We start from the raw sequence: 19,879 nt of genomic DNA, 5'->3' as shown, positions 1-19,879 counted from the left end.
TGCATCCATGCTGACCTGGACTCCAGAGTTTTGGCAGTTCCGGCAGACGTGCCTCTGGTACCATCTGGTCCCATTGTGTTGGATTCTTTTCAGTTGGTGCGGCCTGAGGATGTGGACAAGATCCTGGGCAGTGTGCAGGCGACTTCGTGCGCTCTTGACCCTTGCCCTCATGTCTAATAAAAGCTGCCAGGGAGGGGACAGGCAGATGGCTGGAGGTGATCGTTAATGCTTCATTAAGGGAGGGCAGGATGCCATCATGCCTCAAGCAGGCGGTGGTAAGACCACTATTTAAAAAGCCCTCCCTTGATCCCTCCAATCTGGATAATTATAGACCTGTGTCTAACCTTCCCTTTTTGGGCAAGGTGATGGAGCGTGTGGTGGCGTCCCAGCTGCAGAGGGTCTTGGATGATACGGATTATCTGGACCCTTTTCAATCTGGCTTCCGCCCCGGGTATGGGACTGAGACTGCCTTGGTCACTCTAGTAGATGACCAATGCCGAGAACTAGACAGGGGGAGTGTGTCCCTGTTGGTTCTGCTGGACCTCTCGGTGGCGTTCGATACCATTGACCATGGTATCCTTCTGGGCCGCCTCTCGAGTATGGGAATCGGAGGCACTGCGTTGCAGTGGTTCCGGTTCTTTCTTGGGGGGAGGGTCCAGAAGGTGGTGCTGGGGGACTACTGCTCGGCCCCGTGGCCGTTGGCCTGTGGGGTCCCGCAGGGATCGGTCTTGTCCCCCATGCTGTTTAACATCTACACGAAGCCGCTGGGAGAGGTCATCCGGAGAGTTGGACTGAGTTGTCAGCAATATGCAGATGACACTCAGCTCTATCTCTCCTTGTCCCCTGATCCTAGGGAGGCGGTGGATGTCCTGAATCGGGGGCTGGAGGCCGTGATGGGTTGGATGTGGGCTAACAAAGTGAAATTGAATCCGGATAAGACAGAGGTACTGTTGGTCAGTAGGAGAGCCAATCGGGATGAGGAGATTTTACTGGTTCTGGATGGGGTTGCACTCCCCTTGAAGGAGCAAGTACGCAGCTTGGGGGTACTACTGGACCCGGCTCTGCTTTTGGAAGCTCAGGTAGAGGCGGTGGCCAGGGGTGCCTTTGCACGGCTTCGGCTGGTGCGCCAGCTGCGTCCCTTTCTCGAGAAGGCAGATCTGGCCACGGTTACCCACGCCTTAGTCACGTCGCGGCTGGATTACTGTAACGCGCTCTACGTGGGGCTGCCCTTGAAGAATATCCGGAAACTGCAGCTAGTGCAAAACACGGCAGCGAGGGTTTTATCCGGAGCTGCCCGTTGGGAACATATCACCCCCATTTTGAAAGAGTTGCACTGGCTGCCGGTTCATGTCCAGGTCCAATTCAAAGTGCTGGTTTTGACCTTTAAAGCCCTAAACGGTTTGGGCCCGGGGTATTTGAGGGACCGCCTGCTCCCAAGGGTTGCTGCTCACTTGACAAGAGCATCTGAGGGGGCCCTGCTCCGGGTGCCGACAATGAGGGAGGCCCGGCTGTCGTGCACTCGGGACAGGGCCTTCTCTGTTGCTGCTCCTAGACTCTGGAATGCTCTCCTAGTGGCCATTCATTCCTCAGACTCCATCACGGCTTTTAGAAAGCTTTTAAAGACTTGACTTTTTACCCAGGCTTTTACATAATCGTTTTTACTGCTGCTTCTGTGTGTTTTTATCAGTTGCCTTGTTTTTATGCTTGTTTTATAAGTTTTTAGCTTGGTGTTTTTATTGCTTGATGTTTTTATTGCTTTTTATTGTATGTTTTAATTGTTGTAAACCGCCTTGGGGTTTTCTTTTAATGAAAGGCGGTATAGAAATGTAAAAATAAATAAATAAATAAATAAATAAATAAATAAATAAATAAAACATCCCTGCAACAAAATTGTTAATATAATCATGCACAGCATGCTAAATTAATGTTAGTTAAGCAACACAGCCTCAACAATCAGCAAATCACTCAATATTTTCATCTATTTCCATTCCAGATACCTGCATGAAGTTTAGCTAAAATGGGTGGACTCAGTTTCACCAAGTGATTTGCCAAAGATACACCCTTTGGGGGTACCATGACCCCAAAGTATGGCACTCCAGCATCTGCTGGATTTTAGCTGCTCACAACCTTAGATAGTCCATTCCAAAACTGGTCTGTGGATAACACAGCATCCTCACTCTCCTAAGTAAGGAGGCAGTGCCTGCCTTCTCTGCATTCCACAGAAGCGGGAGAATCAATGAAGTAGACTTTCTCACACCCTCCTGTCTGCTAGCCTTAACAAACATTGGCCACTTTGAAGCAGGTTATTTATAGGTATTTCTCATGGAAATGCTAGGATTAAGTATGTGTGTCAGCCTCTGATGCATAGATATAAAGCATCAATTTAATGTCTGTCATTTTAAAGTTGTCATTCTTTTAAAGACAATTTTAAAATGGAGACTGACTAAATTCTAATCTTATCTCAATTTCCCTTCAAAATGGCAACACAAATGTTAAATTTGTTACCACCAGTTCGTTTGGTGGCGACTCAGAGGCAGGCCTTCTTTTTAGCTGCTCCTGGGCTGTGGAATGCACTCCCGGCAGAAAACCGTAATTTGAGTTCATTACTATCTTTCGGGAGAGCCCTTAAACCTGATCTGTTGGACCTAGCCTTCCAGGGTTTTTTTAACCACTGTAAACTGTTTTAAATTGTTTTAAATAGTTGCCCTGTTTTTACAGGGTTTTTAGCTGTTTGCATGTTTAATTGGTTTTATTCTGTTTTTATAGTTCTGGTTTTAATCATTAACTGGTTTTAATTGTTTTTATTCTGTTGTTGTAAACCACCCTGAGCCATTTTGGAAGGGCGGTATATAAATTGAATAAATAAATATAAATAAATAAATAAATAATAGATACATAATAAATTTCATCTACCTATATTGGAACTGCACTGCCAGTAAAAGTATTATAATTTTGCTCCAGAAATAAATTGTTTTGGCAGTTAACCACACTGGAAATTTGGCAAACTGAACAGTGGCTAACATGATATGCAGTCGTACAGCTCCATAGCTCTGAGCTCCAGGGCTTGTACGAACTTCCGAGGCAACTCCAACACTGTTCAGAAGCAGTGGCTGCAGAGCAGAACCCCTGTTTGTGACAAAGGGGAAACCTGTGGAAATGCTACTTGTGCAACTGCTGTTTCTGAACAGCGTCAGGGCTGCCTTAGAAATCCACAGGAGCTCCAGGGCGCAGCATTATGGAGCCATAATGCTGCACATCCTGTTAACCACGGTCTCTTTCAGAGCTCAGGCCTATTTTTATTTTATTTTATTTATTTATGTTATATCATCAGCAATAGCATGTTTGTGATAGTTTTGTTAGCGTTCTATGCCTCTGTCTGTATATATGCATACATGTTTGTGTTTAATAACTTATATTTACACGTATCAAATGAGAAAAATAGTAAAGGGCAACTTGGTCTTTAATGTACCTAAATTCTGTGAAATAGTCCTGTATGGAGCTAAATATTCAGTGCAAGTGCAGGGTAGTATAATATGTAGCCACGTAACTCGCATCAGTCTATCATGCAAAATGAATCTCCTGAAAAGAAGCAAAATATCTGTACTAATCATCATGTATAATTATAACTTGATTAAAAGCCAAGAGAAACCAGTTAACAGAACACCACAGACAATAGAACACCACGTTACAAATTTGGCTGGTTGTTGCTTTTTTACCTGAGTCTGCATTTAGGAAATTAACAAGTGGTTGAATGCCCATACTTTCTTTCACTTTCAGTTGATTCTCCTGGTTGTTAATGCACAATACTCGGATGCAATTTATTACATTCACTAGCAGACCCTCTATATCATACCGCAGCAGGCTGACAAGAGCAGGAATTGCACCCTGTAGAAGGGAAATATAGATTTATTATAAGACTGAAGAAAGGAGCAAGGTTGATTAAGTGCCAAACAGTTGGCCAGCGCAGATATACTGGCTGACATCCAGACTAGTGCACTTGTGTATGCTGAAAGACATGCTGTGCTTGCCATGGAGGAAGGGCAATTTTCACCAATCTCCCCTTCCCTCTGCAGCCCACTGTGCATTTTGAAATATGTCCTGGGGCGGAGTGGTGGTCAGGAACATATTTTCTGGAGCACAGAGGATTGCAGAAAAGGGGCTCATGCAAAATGTTTTTCAGGGCGCACAGTGTTAGTGCATGTCAGCCACTAGTGCCTTCCTGTTAACTACAGTACAAGCAGAAGCTGCCTTCAGGAATGCACACTCCAACTTGGTAGCTCCTCTCTCCTAAATTGTGATTAAGTGGTATGTCAATACCACCAATAACTGCTGTAAAGGTTAACTAGAGTGCCCTTTTAGCCAGGATCTGAATCTGTGGACTGAAGTGGAGGGCCGACCCACTAGGCAGACATAGGCGATCGCCTAGGCCACAAATTATGGGGGGGGGCACACAGATGTGCCAGAAGATAGCATTGCCAATTATTCCTTCTCAATCTCTTGTATTTCACCCCTGAAGGACTGCACAGTGGTATAAGAAGATAATATGTAATACTCCACCCTGTTCCCTAAAGAGCCAGCACATTTTTTGCAGCCCAAAATACAGCCTTCTTTGCTCACTGCACCTCCAAAAAAACACCTATATCATAATCTGCATTCCCTCTCTTGAATATGAATTGCCTGCCGCAGAGTTCATTTCTGAAAAGAAGTTGTTTTGGACTGGATTTCCAGATTAACAGTGGTATCTGATCATCTCTGAAATGTTAGAGGTTTGCCCCCATAATAAACTGGGAACTCTTTCCCACTGTATCCTCAAACGAGCGCAGACTAGTCATTTGCTGGTCATCTGTGCGGGCTGATCATTTGACCTCATGGATGAGCAGCTTGTGTGGCTCAAGTTAAAGCTGGGGCTCAGCACTTCTTGGCTTGCAGGGGGGGTGTGCCAAAACCAAACTTTACCTGGGGTGCCCAAAACCCTGTTGAGGTGGGATCCAGGGTGCAGAGAAACTCTGCATAACTTTAATCACAATTAAAATTGCTTGCAATGTAACACTTAATCATGGTAAAGGTGAGATACGAGAGTGCCCGAAGGGAAAATACATCTGGCTCCCAATTTGTTAATCAAGGAATAATAAGGAAGCCAGCACTACATCTGCAGTATGCTGTTTAGAATACTGATGTGGCAAATTCAGTGGCGGATTACCGTCACTGGCAGATTAGCACATAGGCAAAGTAGGCACTTGCCTATGGTGGCAAATTTTGAGGAGTAGCAAATTTGCCTATGCGTTAATCCTCCATTTGCACTTGTGGGGGGAAACTGGAGGATAGTGAAATCTGCTTTTAAAACTTTTAAAAACTGCTGTTGCGCAGCGGTGGTGTGGTGGAGATAGTGGCAAGAGCTCCTAATGGGATCACTTCCCTACCAAATAATGACAGGTCAGGCCATTTTTGGCCCATTTTGCTGCGTGAAGACAGCCCAACCCATCATGATTTGGGAGGCAGGCGGGCCCACTAGGAGCTCTCGCCACTATCACACAGTGGCAGCTTTAAAAGGTATTAAAAGCAGATTTAATCCCCTCCCCACCCCCACAAACCCTTTACTTGTGGAACGCTTGCTGGGGTGGCAAATCTTTGGTCGTCTATCAGTAGCAAAAAGCTTAATCTGCCTCTGTCTACCTTGAAACACCTGTAAAAAGATAACATATCTGATAAGTTTCATCAGTTATGAGACTTACCTCTTGCTGTAAAAGCACATTCTCTTTTCATTCTAGTTCATTTTTAAAGAGGGAAAACAGAGGAAGATGGCAGATGTCTGAATTAGGCTTACCAGCTCAGCAATGACAACCTGATTATCATCCAACTGGGCAATATCATATAAAACGACAGCACAGCGAGCCAGCAGTTCAGGTTCCTCAGACATCAATAGCTTAATTAATATAGGGATGCCTCCTGCTTCTACAAAGGCTCTAGCAATAGAATCATGGGTTGTGATGTTACTCAGCACCCCTAGAGTTATGCACTCCAGCTTGATTATTTTGCTTTTTAGCAAGTTGATTAGTGAGGGGATAGTACCTGAGACACAGGAGAAAACAACTGCCAGTTATTTATTTATTTATTTATTTATTTATTTATTTATTTATTTATTTATTTAATATCCCACCCAAACATACGTCTCTGGGTGGCTAACAATTAAAACATATATAAAAATTAAAACAATGCAACATATAACACATATATAAAAGTTAAAACAATAAAATAATTTAAAAACCATAAAATTAACAAACAGTATTTTTAATTAAAAACCTGAGAAGGCTTGGGTAAAAAAATGGTTTTCAAATGTTTTTTTAAAAATAGCCAGAGATGGGGACAATCGTAACTCAGCAGGGAGCACATTCCACAATATCGGGGAAGCAGCTGAGAAGGCCCGTCTCTGTGTGGCCACCAAACAAGTTGGCGGTAACTGGAGACGGACCTCCTCAGATGACCTCAATGGGCGGTGGTGTTCGTAGCAAAGAAGACGCTCTCTTAGATACCCAGGACCTAAGCCGTTTAGGGCTTTATAAGTTATAACTAGCACTTTGTATTTTGCCTGAAAACCTATCGGCAGCCAGTGTAACTCCATCAGCAAAGGAGTAACATGGTCTCTCCGAGATGACCCAGAGACCAGCCTAGCTGCCGCATTCTGAACCAACTGAAGTTTCCGGACTACATACAAAGGCAGCCCCACGTAGAGCGCATTACAGCAGTTAAGTCTGGAGGTTACCAACAAATGTACCACTGTTTTGAGGTCATTGATCTCGAGAAACGGACGCAGCTGGCATATCAGCCGGAGCTGATAGAAAGCACCCCTGGCCACCGCCTCAACCTGAGAAACCAAGGAGAGGTGTGGATCCAGAAGTACTCCCAGACTGCGGACCTGTTCCTTTTGGGGAAGTGTGACCCCATCCAGAACAGGTAGATCAAAATCATCTCTGGAGTTCTCACCCCGCACAATAAGTACCTCTGTCTTATCTGGATTCAGCTTCAGTTTATTCTCCCTCATCCAGCCCATTACTGCTTCCAGGCAGGCATTTAGGGAGGATATGCCAGCTCCTGAAGAAGCTGACATGGAGAAGTAGATCTGGGTGTCTTCAGCGTACTGGTAACACCCAGCTCCAAATCCCCTGATGATCTCTCCCAGAGGTTTCATGTAGATGTTAAAAAGCATTGGAGAGAGTATGGAGCCTTGAGGGACACCATACTTAAGCTCAGATTTTGAAGAGCAACAATCTCCAATTGACACCATCTGGAACCTGTCCAAGAGATAGGAGCGGAACCACTGTAAAACAGTGCCTCCCACCCCCAACACCCTCAGACGTTCCAGAAGGATACTATGGTCGATAGTATTGAAAGCCGCCGAGAGGTCTAAAAGGACCAACAGAGTCACACTTCCTCTGTCCATTGCCGATTGGAGATCATCCATCAGGCCGACCAAGGCAGTCTCCACCCCATAGCCCGTCTGAAAGCCAGTTTGAAATGGGTCTAGATAATCAGTTTCCTCCAAGACCATTGGGAGCTGAGAGGCCACCACCCTCTCAATAACCTTGCCCAGCCACAGGAGGTTAAAGACAGGCCTATAATTGCTCAACTCTGAGGGATCTAATGCAGGCTTCTTTAGAAGCAGTCTAATAATTGCCTCCTTAAGACAAGGAGGCATCCTGCCCTCCCTCAGAGAAGCATTTATGATTTCTACCAGGCCACCTACAACAGCCTCCCTGCTAGATAGAATTAGCCATGTTGGACAAGGGTCAAGAGAACAAGTGGTAGGCCTCACCGCTCCAAGCAGCTTGTCCACATCCTCAGGAGTCACAAACTGAAACTGATCTAGTCGAATCACATAAGAGGAATTTACATTTCCCCTCCCCACAGTTATAAGATAACATTATTTTAGAAACCATTTCAAGTTTCTGCCTGGTTTAGATCAACATAGCAAGAAGTGGGGGCTGTTGTATAAAGGTCATGGCTTGCATTCCATGCAGAGTAATGCAGGCGGTTCTGAACCACCTGCAGTGTTGTGCAGCAGCACTCCTTAAAATCATGCAATCACACCTGCAGAATGATACTTCCATTGGCAATAACTGATGCATTGCTGCGCAAGTGTGATGGGTTAAGTAGTAGTGCAATAACGCTCTTGCGCAACAGCATGGATGTTCTTTTCGGTGCCCGCAGCAGCATGGGCATTGCTATGTATGGAATGCCGGCCCATAGAAGCTGAAGCAATTGGGAAGCAAGAGGAGCTCCCAGGCAACTCAGAAAAACAAGAAGGTCTGGTGGAAACTGTAAGGATGGGATCCAACTTGTGTGCATGAGCAAGGATCAGACATGCAATTACTAAAGTTTTGCTTGCTGTTTTCTCTGCAACAGCTCCTGCTCCAGGTCTCTTGTCTCTCTGGCAGTGAAAACAGCAAGCAAAACACACCCAGTTCTGTCCACACACCCAGTTCTTCCCTATGCATACAAGTTCCTGCTAGTGGCTGGGGGCAGGGTTCCTGCCCAAAGCAGGAGAAATGAGCTTGTTAGGTTCCGACGAGGTCTCTGCGCAGGCGCATAGCCCATTGGTGTAAAAGACAAAGACCATGTCGAAGAAGTTCAGGACCTCGCACATTTTTCAGAGTGTCACCTGCCAGCCAGCTCTTCCATTTTGAGAAGAACCCACTACAAAAGTGGTAACGAAAAGGTAGAGGTCATTCTTGGAATAACAAGAGCAGGCGGGCAAGAGCTGGCAGGCAAGGTGGCCTTGTGGAAGTCACATGAGGTCCCTGCTCAATATTTGGACATAGGAGCACGTTGGGAAGTAGTGTGGAAAAGCCTGCGGCAGCATTTGTAGAAAGAGTAAGAGAGATAGTGCTTGGAACTTGTGTGGAAGCTTTGAGTAACCTGCATTTGATTGTTGAATAGAAGTGGGTCTTGTAAAAAAGCTCACAATGCTGCTCTCCAAGAACAGCAATTTTGTGTATTAATATATTAATTGTTTTTCCATATGGTGTCTTTCCATAAAGTCAGGTCTATCAACTAAACAAATTATAGCAAAAACATTAAAATAGCATAAGCACGAATGAGTGATTGAATCAATCAAGACAATGGTTGAAATACTGCACAAGGGCTGCAGGTGGCTAGATTGCTGTCTGTCCCCCCGTGCATCTGCTCTGAAGGGGCTTCACCCCTTCAGCTCTGAACAGCTCTGAAGCGGCTGTACCTCAAGGCAGCAGCGCTTTGTGGTAAGGGTTTTTTGCGCTGTATGACGAGACATCCATATTCCCAATGGGTGTCACGTCATTCAGCTGTGTGCACAAAGTCCTTACCACAAAGCACGGCTGCCCTGCTACTCCATCAGACCTGTTTAGACACATCTCAAGCTCCATGCATTCCCTTGCACAGTATATACGCCAATATATGCATCAGCTATTACAACCACAATAAAAATGCTGTGGCCAACATCCTGGCCAGCACAGGGTGGATATACCAAGCAAAGGTGTCCAGGAAAGCTTTTTGTGTTGTGGAAAGCTTTTCTAGCTGCACAGCGATCTACTCTGCTCTGCCTCCAGGAGTGCCCTGCACCACCTGAACATATGTCCTGAGGGTTGCACAGCCATCGGGAACATATTTCTGAATAACACAGGTCACCTTCCAGAGGCAGAGCAGATGGCCGAAATTTGTTCCCTGCTACTGCGTACATGGGTGTGGCGATAGTGGGAAAACTCTCCACAGCACAGACGTATGTTGCTGGCCTATCCACGCTGCATTAGTCAGGGTGTCAGCCAGGATCTGAAAACATTAACCTAAACTGCTTTTGATAAAAGTATGCTGCAGAAGACATACAGTGTGGGTGTTTTGCAGACACCTCTGCAGTCTTCAGTGCTGTGCTATAACATAGGTGCCTCTCTCTTGCATGAGACTGTTGCAGAGACAAAAACATAATGGAACACTTTCATTTTAGGTCAGAGAGAAAGTCATGCGAACCTAAACCTGTGCAGATAGCCTGGGAAGGGTGGAGATCACACCTAAAGAAATGTGCATTCTAAATTAGGCTAAATTTCCATCTTGGAACACAGTCCCAGGCAGTGGTGACCCATGAACGCACTGCAGGGGCGCGCGGGGGGGGGGGGGGGAGGCACATAGGAAGCTGCCATATACTGAGTCAGACCATTGGTCTATCTAGCCCAGTATTGCCTTCACAGACTGGCAGCAGCTTCTCCAAGGTTGCAGGCAGGAATCTCTCTCAGCCCTATCTTGCAGAAGCCAGGGAGGGAACTCGAAACCTTCTGCTCTTCCCAGAGCGGCTCCATCCCCTAAGGGGAATATCTTGCAGTGCTCACACATCAAGTCTCCCATTCATATGCAACCAGGGCAGACCCAGCTTAGCTATGGGGACAAGTCATGCTTGGTAGCACAAGACCAGCTCTCCTCCTCAGACCAGCTCTCCTTTAAGAGTAAATGGATTCAGTGCTTACCTCCACTCCCGCTGCACCTGAATGCTGTTCAGCGAAGCAGTGTGCTTCCCAGCAGCCCCTGCAGCAGGGAACTGCCTCTGCCACTTACCTGGCTTCCACGGAGCTGAGCCCCCGCCAGCAGCCAGGTGAGTGACGGAGGCAATTCTCTGCTTCAGGGGCTGCTAGGCGGCATGCTGCTTCACCGAACAGCGTTCAAGTGCGGTGGGAGCGGAGGTAAGCACCGAATTCATTGACTCTTAAAGGTGCCTCCCCCCGCCATCCCCCCCCCCCGTGGCACGTTTATGGGCTGCCACTGGTCCCGGGACAAAAGCCAGCAGACCATCCAACCGCACCCTCAGATGCAATCAGAGTCGCTTAATTGAGCTGTGGTGTCATCAATATGCAGATGACACCCAGCTTTATCTCACTATATGTCATCTGATCTCATGGAGTGTATACATGTTCTGAACCAGGAGATAGATGTAGGCTGTCTTGGGCTAGATGTGGACAAACAAGCTGAGACTTAATCCAGACAAGATGGGGGGGGGTTCTGATGGTCAGCAGGAGAGCTGATCAGGGAGAGGGATTCCAACCTGTTATGGATGGGATTGCACTCCTTCTGAAAGAACAGGTACACAGCCTGGGGTTCTCCTAGACCCAGCATGGCTCCTGAATAATAAGCTCCATAATAATCTCAAATTCCTGTTGAGAGCCATCCCTTTGTCAGAGTCTCAAGGAAAGATATCCATTATTTTTATTATTATTTTTTTTAAATATATATCCCACTTTTCTTTTGAGAACGCAAAAGCAGCTTACAACACAAAATTTAATATATTACAAGCATATTTGTAAACATGCTAATAAATGTTGCTTTCTTCTCTCTGATATTATATAAAACTATCTGAACCTGCACAGAACATCTGTGCGCTAGGATTTTGTTGCTCTCCTTGCCGCCTGCCACAGCCCCTGCTTTATTGCTCAGTGCCAGCCACCCCACTCCGCTGCCCACTTGCTTGCCCCCTCCCTGCTGCTCACCCTCTCCCTGGTTGCTTGCTCACTCGCTCACTCACCCCTCCCCACCACTCGCCACTTCCCCGCCCCTCGCTCGCCCCCTGCCCGCTCACTCACTTGCCCCTCCCTGCTGCTCACTTGCTTGTTCACTCGCCCCTATCCGCTCCTCCTCCCCATCTGCATATGGAATCCCCACTGCCCAATCACCACAGTGCTTCTGCTTGGTTACCTCTGATTGGTAAAGCACTGTGTGGGTAGGGCTTGCCACATACAACCTTAGCGTATTATATATATAGTTTTACCCTTTCCTGTTCTATATTTTACCACAAGACACACCTTCAGCTCTTCATTTTATTTTAAGTTTATCTACTGCTTACAGGAGCAAATAATGGTTAACCACTATTCAAAGTCCTATCATTTATAGCACATAGGTCTTTCAGTCATTCATAAGACCAAAAAAGCAGAGTTGTACTCACAAAATCCCAGAGAAGTAAATATTTTGAAGTAAATGGTTCCCCTCCACCACAATTAACTGCACTCTCAACCAAATATTTTAGGTCACCTTTCTAGCAGCTACAGCAAACAATACCAGTGCTTAAGTAATAAATATGTGATCAGAAAACAGGCTGCAAATTATTTCTTTCACTGGCTAGTGTGCTATTGTACAGATGAGAAACCCCAGAAATCTCTGCCTAGGATTGTCATACAGGGGACAGTGTAAAAGAGAGGGTACATCTTCTGCTTTTTCCGTGCCACAAATACATTGATAAAGCAGAGTAAGCTCTTCCATAGATCTTCTCTCGAGGAGATATTGGCATATTATAAACCATAATCTTTAGCTCCAAAGGCCTTCATAAGAACAGATATTGTTAGACTGTGGAGGCACTATTAGCTGCTATGGTCAAGGCTAGATACTTCCTGATTCAGCCACCCTTTGCCAATTGTTCCTGAAATTTAGGGTGTGTCTGTAGAACCAACTTTGAGGACAAACACTTGGAATTAGAATGCTAGTCATGCACAATCCACATGTTTAGGCACCCAATCCACATTCTCACTGCTGCTAATCACCTACAGGCTTATCACTAGAGAAAGCAAACCATATTATAACACAGAAGAAAGTGACAGGAAAATGACATATCTTCTGTATTGGAATGCATTTTGAAATGTCAGTGAGGAAAAGCCAATCAGCATTCCATTAATCTCCTTTTACTGATTTTTATTGATTTTGCTTATTCTTGAAATCTGTTCATAGGAGTGCTTGGCATACAGCACAGTGTGCTGTTCATGGAAGGGGTGTGTGTGCACGCACACTGGCTCTGTGGTTTTAAACTGCGTCTTTGCTTTCGATGAGCTTGCAGAGCCCTGCTAGTGCTAACTGAGCTAAGAGGCACCTTTTAAAGTGATCATTCTCTTATATTTAGCAGTGGGAGAGGAACTGTCCCTATCCACCCCAGCACAGCATCCCTCCAGTGGCTGTTGCTAGTGTCTACTCTATGTTTCTTTTCAGATTGTGAGCCCTTTGGAGATAGGGGGCCAGGGGCATAACTGTAATAGGGCAAGGGGAGACAGTTGTCTGGGGGCCCACTGCCTTGCCCCCCCCCGAGGCAAGTCACATGACTGACTTCCCCAGCCATGCACCCCCACCCCCGGGCTTCCTTCAGTTGTATTCATCCTCCAAAATTGATGGGAGTGTTAAGACCTGGAGCTACCAGAACAGCATGCCTTTCTCTAGTACCATTAAATGACTTGCATTGTCCACAATTTACAAAACCTTTAAAAAAATAATTTATTCAGCCTCATTTAAGATTTCTTTACTTCATGAGCTGAGCTTCAGTGAGGGGGGCCCCATTTTAAAACCTTGTCTCTGGGCCCACTCCAACCTTGCTATGCCCCTGTAGGGGGCTAAAAAATACACACATACTATGATGTGTTGTGTAAATTGGTATTAATAATGGATGAAAGTGCAGGTACTTATATGGCAACCTATGTCCTATAAAGCAAATGAAAATATCTCACCTGCGTCCAGTATGCACTGCCAATAGTCTTCTTTGGCAAGACAAAGCACTTCTAAACACCTTATTGCCATTTCCCTCCTGAAATAGTTTTCACAGGTCATCATCCCTGTTCAGAATAAAATAGTAAACTGGAGGTGCTTGCTGGCTGCATCCAAGGATTACATTCTGATTAAATTTTGGGGAGTGGATAAGGAAGGAATATTACCCCTTCAGCTCTCATTTTGCAATAACTACAAGACAATTGATCATTGTGAACTAACTGGAAAATAAATGATAAGGAAAAGATCTTGAAGTATGCCAATTCTTATTAGCTAGTAAATGAGGCTTCCATTCTGCAAGCATAAATGCATGGTCCTGCTACTGGAAGTACTCCTCCCCCAAATCCCAATCTCAAGAGGCAATCAAATTCCAATAACCCAACATGCTGGCCCCATGTGTGGTTTTGGCTTGCTCTTTCTTGCAATGACAGCCTCAGTTAAGAGACGAACTTCACGACACTTGCAGGCACTTGCAGCTAGGTGTAAATATGTTCCCATTATATTTTTTCTAGTGATCTTTGGGGCCTTTCACATGATCATGTGGGTGGGAGATCTCATACTCGCCCTAGCTGTGCAGTGCTACCGTGCACACGATCGCCATGCCAGCGACCGATGCAGTGTTCCAGAGGCTAGGAGAATCCCTCTATGCACCGTGCGATGAGTATGATGCATTGGGTGATACCCCCAGGGGACGGGCACTTTAGAGTTCCTATCTCTGTGTCAGTGTGGGTTACAAGCAGCTTGCATGATCCTGGAGCCTGGGTTAACGGAATGTTAGCACTGTTAACTCTGGCTAAAAGCTGGGCTTGAAAACCAGGCTTGGCACCACGGCAGCACCAAGATCCACGTGGATCCTGGTGATTCTCACAAGCAGCCAAGTCCAGGCTGTGTGTTTGTGGTGTGTATAGTGTACATCAAATTTCAATTTTTCTGGAAGCACCATAATCATTTGCTGGTACACTATGAGCTACTGCACTTTGAGGGGTAGGTGTACAAATGTCTTGGGTTCAGATTTTTCAAGTAATCATACCGTCTAGACATGTATCAGAATTTCTGGTCATGGAGAAGTGTCCTAACAATTTAACAATTTCAGTATCCCCATCACCCAAATCAGCATAACCTGAGTATCTTTATATTTACATTTCGGCTTCCCAGGACATTCTGTTGCTGACCTGAATGTCACCATTCTTTAACAAAGGAACTTCAAAAGGAGACTCTAGTGTGAAACTACTGAATTAAGGTTTAACAGAAAATATTATTCCATCTGTTCAGGCTTGAATTAAGGTAACCATTTCCTCTCACACTACAAATGTTAACTAGAAAAGCTGGGAGGATTACTGCTATTGTTAACTGTCACTGTGCATATTTTATATACATTTAGTAGCACAGACATCTCTCTTGCATTCTGTTGTCTGTGGATCCCATGGTTTACAATGGTTTCTCTCTTTGTACCCAAGTACTGTATATACTTGCCAGCTGAGTATGAAACTCAATGGCCAACATAAAGCACAGTGGTACAGAGCCATAACACTCCACCCCTGAGCTGCTGCGGATTTGTAAGCAGCCTGCCTGAAGCTGTAGAGAACAGGTGGCTGCACAAACAGCTCTACCACAGTTTCTCCCATGGTCACAAATGTGAGAAACTGCAGCAGTGCTGCTTGCATAACCACACCAATCTCTACAACGGCAAAGCTGCATATAAGTCTGTGGCAGTCCCAGGGTGGAGCATTATGGCTCCGTACTGCTGTGCATCATGTCAGTTATTGTATCTGATGGATGGACTTTCATCTACATATGCTTCTATCAATCTGTTAGGCTTTAAAGAGACACAGTTTCTTGATGCTACAGACTTTCTTGATGCTACAGGCTACCCATTTGGAAGTTTTAATCACAATCAGATAAATAATCCAGTTTGGATCATCCATTGTTGCTAAAAAAATAATTAAGCATACCTCTGATTTCTTATTATTTTATTCAGTTCTTCACCAGTGGCCATGTATATAAATACTTTTTTAAAAAAAGTTACTTGAAGCACTTACAGCATATGTATGCCTAACTGTGTTTTGGATTGCAAGTGTAGTGGCAGCAATGCAGACATTCACAAAACCTATGGTAAATCAATATTTAATTGAAAGTGTTTCTCTCACACCATGATCATAATTACATCTATTTTCATAATTTTTTGTGGGGGAGGCGGGATACTAATATGTTTAAAATACAGGGACGAAAGTTTGAGCAGTATATAGATTTGAGAAAGAAAGAAAGAAAAGAAAATGTGCATTTAGATGTCAAGATTTTCCCCTTGGCCTGTGTACAGTCTTGTGCTACCACCATGTAGTGACTCAGGGTTCCTACTGGTATTAACTTTTTGGTGCAGGCAAGGTTGTAGCATGCAGACCTATGCAAATTCGGATTTGAAAAGTTGGATTTTAACTGAAATTGTGATAAATCAATAAAAATAGGTTAAATCCGAATCAGATTCCTGAGCCCAATCAAACCAATAAAGTCAGAATTAATTCCAAAATGTCAAAATTAATGTCAGATATACGTTGGAATTTTGGAATTTAGAAAATAGTGCCTGTGATGTGTTTTGGTGGGATTATCACCCAGGGTTCAATACTGGCTAAAATCATGCACTTTAGTGTATTTTTCAAGGGTTTTTTGGGGGGGAGGGGAAGGGAAGCTTGAGAAAAATGCATAAGTTTAAATATGCAATGCTTTAACAGTGGTGGGTCCTGGGACTGGGGAGGGGGGTACTAAGCAGTGCAGGTAATGGGTGGAGCCACAGATATTGAGAGGTGGAGCCAATTGTGGGCAGCTACGGAGATGGAGCCAGGACTAGGCAGGTTCCTTAGCAATAACTGGCAAAGTGCAGATTTGTAGCTAATCAGTGGGATCAAAATAGAAACACACAAGCACACAAATCTCAATTGCTCATCAGCAGAGATACAGAGAAATATGGAAAACATCTGTTGCTTTATAGTGCTAAACAGGACTACAGTAGTGTGTAGATTTGTATCTAAAATGGCAGGATCAAACACAAGCACAAACACATAGGAAAAGAACTGTACAAGCCACAAGTAAAGCACAGACCAGCTACAAAAGGTTGGTTCTGTGCAGAGTAAATGCATTCTGAAGTTACTAGGGCAGCAATGTCTGTCTGCTTATATAAAAAATAAATACAACTAACAATAATAATAATAATAAGAACTCTGAGGAATATCTTTTTCCTCCATATGGGGGTGGAATGATGGTCCTAGGGAAGGCTTCAGATCCAGAACCTTTTGTAAAGTTCTGGCTTGAAACAAGCCAGATTTCACCATTTTTAGCCATTTTTAGAATTTTCAGAAATTGACCCAAAATCGGAGGAGTGACCCATAGCTTTGTAAAAAAAAACTACAAAGGGTCCTGTCAATGTGTACATCATGTGTGCCAGCTTTCATAACTGTATGCTCATCCATTCTGGAAATATAAAGGGGGGGCAAAGGGGGCATGCTGTTACCCCTTTTCATGAAAGCAAAGGACAGATTTCTCCACTTGCTGGTGGAATGATGGTCCAAGCAGACTCCTCAGTTTCAGAAGTTTTTGTAAAGTTCTGGCTTGAAACAAGCCAGATGTCACCATTTTTAGTCTCTTTTTTTCTTTTTGTTTTTACAAAATGTTCAAAAATTTACTAAAACTCAAGGGATTGACCAATTCTCTTCAAATTTACTACAGGAGGCTCTGACCCCCACATTTGTGGCAAGGCTCTAGGACCAACTGGTGATTTTTAGTGATTTTTTTAAAATTTCTCCATTCACCTCTGGGGGAGAGGGGATCCAAATTTAAGTTGGAATTCAGATTCAAATTCCGAATCTGATCTAATATCCAACATTGCCAGAACCCATAGACTCTGAATACAACATTGTCAAAGTCAGATTGGGTCAAATCCGAATCTGAATTTTCTGAACGTGCGAAGACCTAGTAGCATGGTTCTTTCCAGTGTTATGAAGGTAACATCACACCTTATCCTTCAGCTTTTCCCCACACCAGCATCATGTCCTCAGGGGGTTTTTTCCAGGAGGGAAGCCAATATCAGAAGTTGCCCTTAGTCATAATAGGGGAGCAGGGGGAAAAGGAATCTCTCTGGGGGGATGTGAATATAAGTTTTAGACTATAGGGCAGTTCACACAACCTTAAACTGGGTAGAAGATAAGTCCTACAGTTTCAGGAGCTGGGCACACTCCCATTTTGTTCTTATGTGCTTGTAAAAAGCAAGCTCAGTGGTGGGGTGCTTGATCATCTGTCAAGGCCCAAGTGGGTAGGGCCATTCCCTCACCTATCTTGTTCTGAAGCTGGGGACAGAATCTGTGACACACTCATCCTACCCTGCTGGGGCTTGACAGATGACCAAGCTCCCCTCCTCTGACCCTACTTTGTACGTGCACATGAGCATAACATGAGAATGCACCCAGCTCTCAAATCTGGGTAGGACTCGTCTCCTATCCAGTTTATGGTTGTCTGAACTGCCCTTATATTTTCTATTCTCCTGCGCTGTGAAAATTTCAGCTAGATCAATAAGGAACATTTTATACAGATCAGATATTTTATATGCTTACCAACAAGGGTATTCCAAACTGGGAGATCAGGATTCTTTAGTTCAATTAGATAGTTCAGAATTTCTGTATGAAAATTCAGCACTGCCAAATGAATTATATTATTTCCTCCCCTGTCTTTTTTCAGCCAGTTGGCATTGAGGGAAAACAAATATTGAAGAGTCTCTAGTGCTCCAGATGTAGCTGCAAGCAAGAGTGGAGTGGAGCGATATCTGTAGAAGAGACAAGGAAATGCATTTAAAAACACAAACACTCTCACACACAATTAAATAAGATGAATAAAAGGACTTTACTACACATATGATTTTTGTAAAGCAGTAAAAAATGGAGCGGAACCTCAAAACATCTGTTGATCTAAAAAGAACCAGTTGTCAAGGGCTTAAGGACTTCTACAAGGAACTTCATGGTATCCAGTCGAATGAGCTACTATAAACTGTGCATGCCCTGGCCTCAGAACCTGCTTCAAGGCCAGAATATTATTTTTTGATTTGATTTGATTTGATTTGATTTGTATACCGCCCTTCCAAAAAGGCTCAGGGCGGTTTAGAATAGAATGGGACATGTGACATCAGAGCTTAGAGAGCCTGCATTCTTATTGGTTTACTTACTGAGATGCTGTTTCCATCTCTAGCAGTTCTGGGTTTTTTCGGTAAAGAATCGTGACACAGGCAATATTGTCGTAGTAGGCAGCAGAGTGTATAGGCAGCCATCCGCGTTCGTCAGGAATCCGGTAATCCGCTCTTAGAGCCAAGAGAAAATGAAGCGCTTCGAGGGAGCAACACTGAGCCGCTAGATGCAAAGCAGTCGCACCCCAACCTGAACAAGATGCAGCAGAATGAACGACCTGGTGCCCTTAAGCTTACAACATCAGAGGCAAAAGGGGAAGGCAGGCTGTAAATGGGTATTATAAATATTAAATAAAATATTAAATTAAATGTAATAAATAAATAAATAAAATGCAAATATTAAATTAAATCCAAAAGGGATTTCACATGTACTAGAAATACACAGTTAATGAATATTATAGAATGTTACCTCAACAAATTAACTCACTCTCTTCCCCCCCCCCATAAGCTCTTCTCCCCAACTCAGCTTGGTTCATCTCTCCACACAAAGATGCCTCTTCATCTCTTCTGCTCCCAACACACAGCAAGAAAGACTCTGCAGTTGGTCGCTGTGTTCTAGAGAATGGGCTGCATTTCTCCTTCTTATTTATCAATGAGCCTTGATTGCAACATAAGTGTTTTTTTGCCTAATCATCCGGGGTGGGGTGGGAGGCTCAGTCTCTTGACCAATTTTATGAGGTGTATACCTCTGCCACCCTCCTTCTAGGATCCATGATGTTACATGTCACCAGCTATAATAACGACTTTTGAAACTCATGGAACAAATAAGTTGTGACTAAGGGACAAACCACTTATTGCAACGAAACACATGGTTTATGTGTGTGCATTTCCTTTAAAAGTATCAGCTGATCTGGGCTGTGGTGTGTGCAGCCCTGTGGGGGTCTGTTTTTGTTGGAGCTGCTGTATAGGTGGGGATGGGCCAAGCCTCTCCTGGTGTGCCATAATCCTGATTCTAATTGCCCTCTACAACTGCTGTTATAAAAGAAAAACACACACATACAAAAGCAAACTATGCATTTTACATAATGTTCCTTGGCCATAACTTGCTTTCAGTGGGAGTTAATCATAACTAACTTTATCTGGGTAGGGGCTCATGTTTTCAGAAGCCTGACTTCAGAGCTACCATGC

General features: G+C 44.2%; 1 protein-coding gene across 3 annotated transcripts in view; it reads right to left on the bottom strand.

Annotated features, from left to right (window-relative positions):
- Nucleotides 1-19,879, bottom strand: part of ANKAR (ankyrin and armadillo repeat containing) — a 70,358-nt gene that overhangs the window by 34,128 nt on the left and 16,351 nt on the right. For all 3 annotated transcript variants that reach the window (XM_053272991.1, XM_053272995.1, XM_053272981.1), the window contains exons 10-14: nt 18,734-18,941; nt 18,129-18,337; nt 13,494-13,598; nt 5,825-6,069; nt 3,717-3,885 (exon numbers count right to left, since the gene is read on the bottom strand). In XM_053272991.1, coding sequence (XP_053128966.1) covers nt 3,717-3,885; nt 5,825-6,069; nt 13,494-13,598; nt 18,129-18,337; nt 18,734-18,941 — 936 coding nt within the window. The remainder of the gene's footprint in view (nt 1-3,716; nt 3,886-5,824; nt 6,070-13,493; nt 13,599-18,128; nt 18,338-18,733; nt 18,942-19,879) is intronic.

The sequence above is a fragment of the Hemicordylus capensis genome, chromosome 1 (genome assembly GCF_027244095.1).
Source record: "Hemicordylus capensis ecotype Gifberg chromosome 1, rHemCap1.1.pri, whole genome shotgun sequence".
Classification (NCBI taxonomy): domain Eukaryota; kingdom Metazoa; phylum Chordata; class Lepidosauria; order Squamata; family Cordylidae; genus Hemicordylus; species Hemicordylus capensis.
This window is presented reverse-complemented; position numbering and strand designations above follow the sequence as displayed.